A 2,500-nucleotide genomic window follows, 5' to 3' on the forward strand; every position below is an offset into this window, starting at 1 on the left:
CAACCCATATCGAAAGCCTCAGAAAGAATATTATAACTGTATTAATGCCCCACATTAATCAATTTACACATGGCTTTACAGACTTCATCTTGACAGTCCAGACATCATTTGTATTTAGTTTGATGAAGATTGATCAAATTATCTTGAACATATCACATTGTCAATTTATCAAACTATTTGCAGCTGCACATTTCCATCTACTGTGCGCTCAGTTTTCAAGATATCATTATAATTTGTGGGCTGTTTACTAATTAAGGTATGGCAATTTCAAAAATCATGTTGTCTTTTTCCGGTTTAGGAGGACAACACTGTGGGATCACAGTCAGTTTTTGCTATAACAGAGCGGGGCGATTTCAGAATCGGGGGAGGTGCCAGTGTACTAAAGACACTACATGCTTGGACCCCTAATAATACAAAAATAGTACAAATCGTAATACAAAAAAGGTGCAAAAAGGGGGTAAAGGAGATGCAAAGGTTTACTTGTATGAGGTAATAGCCTTTGAGTAGGCCTACTCCCATACATGCACATTGGTATATATGCACGTCCATACATAAGGCATGAACATACACACATACCCATATGCACATATCTACATGCAGGCTACATACACACAAAGGGGCCTGCTCAGCAACAACATACTGGATATACCTAGCCAACATACAAAGCAACTGGGCAGGTTATAGAGCCGAACGGTAAAAAACAACATAAAGACAGACAGACAGACAGACAGACAGGCAGACAGGCAGACAGGCAGACAGGCAGACAGACAGACAGACAGGCAGACAGGCAGACAGGCAGACAGACAGGCAGACAGGCAGACAGGCAGACAGACAGACAGACAGGCAGACAGACAGGCAGACAGGCAGACAGACAGACAGACAGACAGGCAGGCAGACAGGCAGACAGGCAGACAGACAGACAGACAGGCAGACAGGCAGACAGACAGACAGACAGACAGACAGACAGACAGACAGGCAGACAGACAGACAGACAGACAGACAGACAGACAGGCAGACAGACAGACAGGTAGACAGACCTTAGGACCTTCTGTTCCAATCAGACCTGGAAGACCTGGACCTCCCAGAATTCCCTGCAAACACACACACACACACACCAAGAGACAACCTTGTCGTTAGAGCTCTACACAGCTCTGGGTCACAACATGAGAATGATGTCACAACATGAGAATGATGTCACAACATGAGAATGATGTCACAACATGTAGAGAAGTCGCTCCTCGCAGGAAAAGAGACAGAAAAGTGTTTCTCAGCAGGAAAGGGTCGGGAGGAGACAGGACAGGAACCAGGAAGCAGTTTGACAGCGGACAAGTTTTCATTTACTGAACCATGAGCAAAACATGAAGCTAGACTGAAGCTAGCCTGAAGCTAACCTGAAGCTAACCTGAAGCTAGCCTGAAGCTAGCCTGAAGCTAACCTGAAGCTAGCCTGAAGCTAGCCTGAAGCTAGCCTGAAGCTAACCTGAAGCTAACCTGAAGCTAACCTGAAGCTAGCCTGAAGCTAACCTGAAGCTAGCCTGAAGCTAGCCTGAAGCTAGCCTGAAGCTAACCTGAAGCTAGCCTGAAGCTAGCCTGAAGCTAACTGTTTTAGCTGCTGAACAAGTGTTAGCTAACCTTCTCATGTGACCAACAGGTGGAAATGTCCAGAACAATTCCTGCTGTTGGAACAGAATCCTTTACTGGAGAAGGAACCTGATCTGAACTGGATTCCTGATCTGAACTGGATTCCTGATCTGAACTGGATTCCTGGTCTGAACTGGATTCCTGTCAGAAACACCTAATCTGCTCATTTCATTAAACTTTATGAGAATGTGTTGAGTGACGCACCTTCAGTCCTCTGAGGCCAGGAAGACCAGGGTTACCAGGATAGCCCTGAAACACACACACACACACACACACACACACACACACACACTTACAGTGTATCACCAAGTTTAGACAGTGTGAAATATGACTGTTAACTTAAACAATACTGATCAATACTTGAAAGATGTTTCTGATGTTCAGGAAGTTGATTTATTCTTTCTTATATTTTACTGAAGAGTTAGATGGAAACGTCAGGGTTGAGGGTTTGATTCCCTCTGGAGCAAGGCACTGACACGACAGGGTTGAGGGTTTGATTCCCTTTGGAGCAAGGCACTGACACGACAGGGTTGAGGGTTTGATTCCCTTTGGAGCAAGGCACTGACACGACAGGGTTGAGGGTTTGATTCCCTTTGGAGCAAGGCACTGACACGACAGGGTTGAGGGTTTGATTCCCTTTGGAGCAAGGCACTGACACGACAGGGTTGAGGGTTTGATTCCCTCTGGAGCAAGGCACTGACACGACAGGGTTGAGGGTTTGATTCCCTCTGGAGCAAGGCACTGACACGACAGGGTTGAGGGTTTGATTCCCTTTGGAGCAAGGCACTGACACGACAGGGTTGAGGGTTTGATTCCCTCTGGAGCAAGGCACTGACACGACAGGGTTGAGGGTTTGATTC

The 2,500-nt window shown here is 46.2% G+C and overlaps 1 protein-coding gene across 1 annotated transcript in view; it reads right to left on the reverse strand.

Moving 5' to 3' along the window:
- The window catches only part of LOC139909330 (uncharacterized), a 66,765-nt gene that overhangs the window by 3,058 nt on the left and 61,207 nt on the right, over positions 1-2,500 (reverse strand). The window contains exons 17-18 of the mRNA XM_078284212.1: positions 1,845-1,889; positions 1,038-1,091 (exon numbers count right to left, since the gene is read on the reverse strand). Of these exons, the coding sequence (XP_078140338.1) occupies positions 1,038-1,091; positions 1,845-1,889 (99 nt within the window). The remainder of the gene's footprint in view (positions 1-1,037; positions 1,092-1,844; positions 1,890-2,500) is intronic.

Source organism: Centroberyx gerrardi, chromosome 6 (genome assembly GCF_048128805.1).
Source record: "Centroberyx gerrardi isolate f3 chromosome 6, fCenGer3.hap1.cur.20231027, whole genome shotgun sequence".
Lineage (NCBI taxonomy): Eukaryota > Metazoa > Chordata > Actinopteri > Beryciformes > Berycidae > Centroberyx > Centroberyx gerrardi.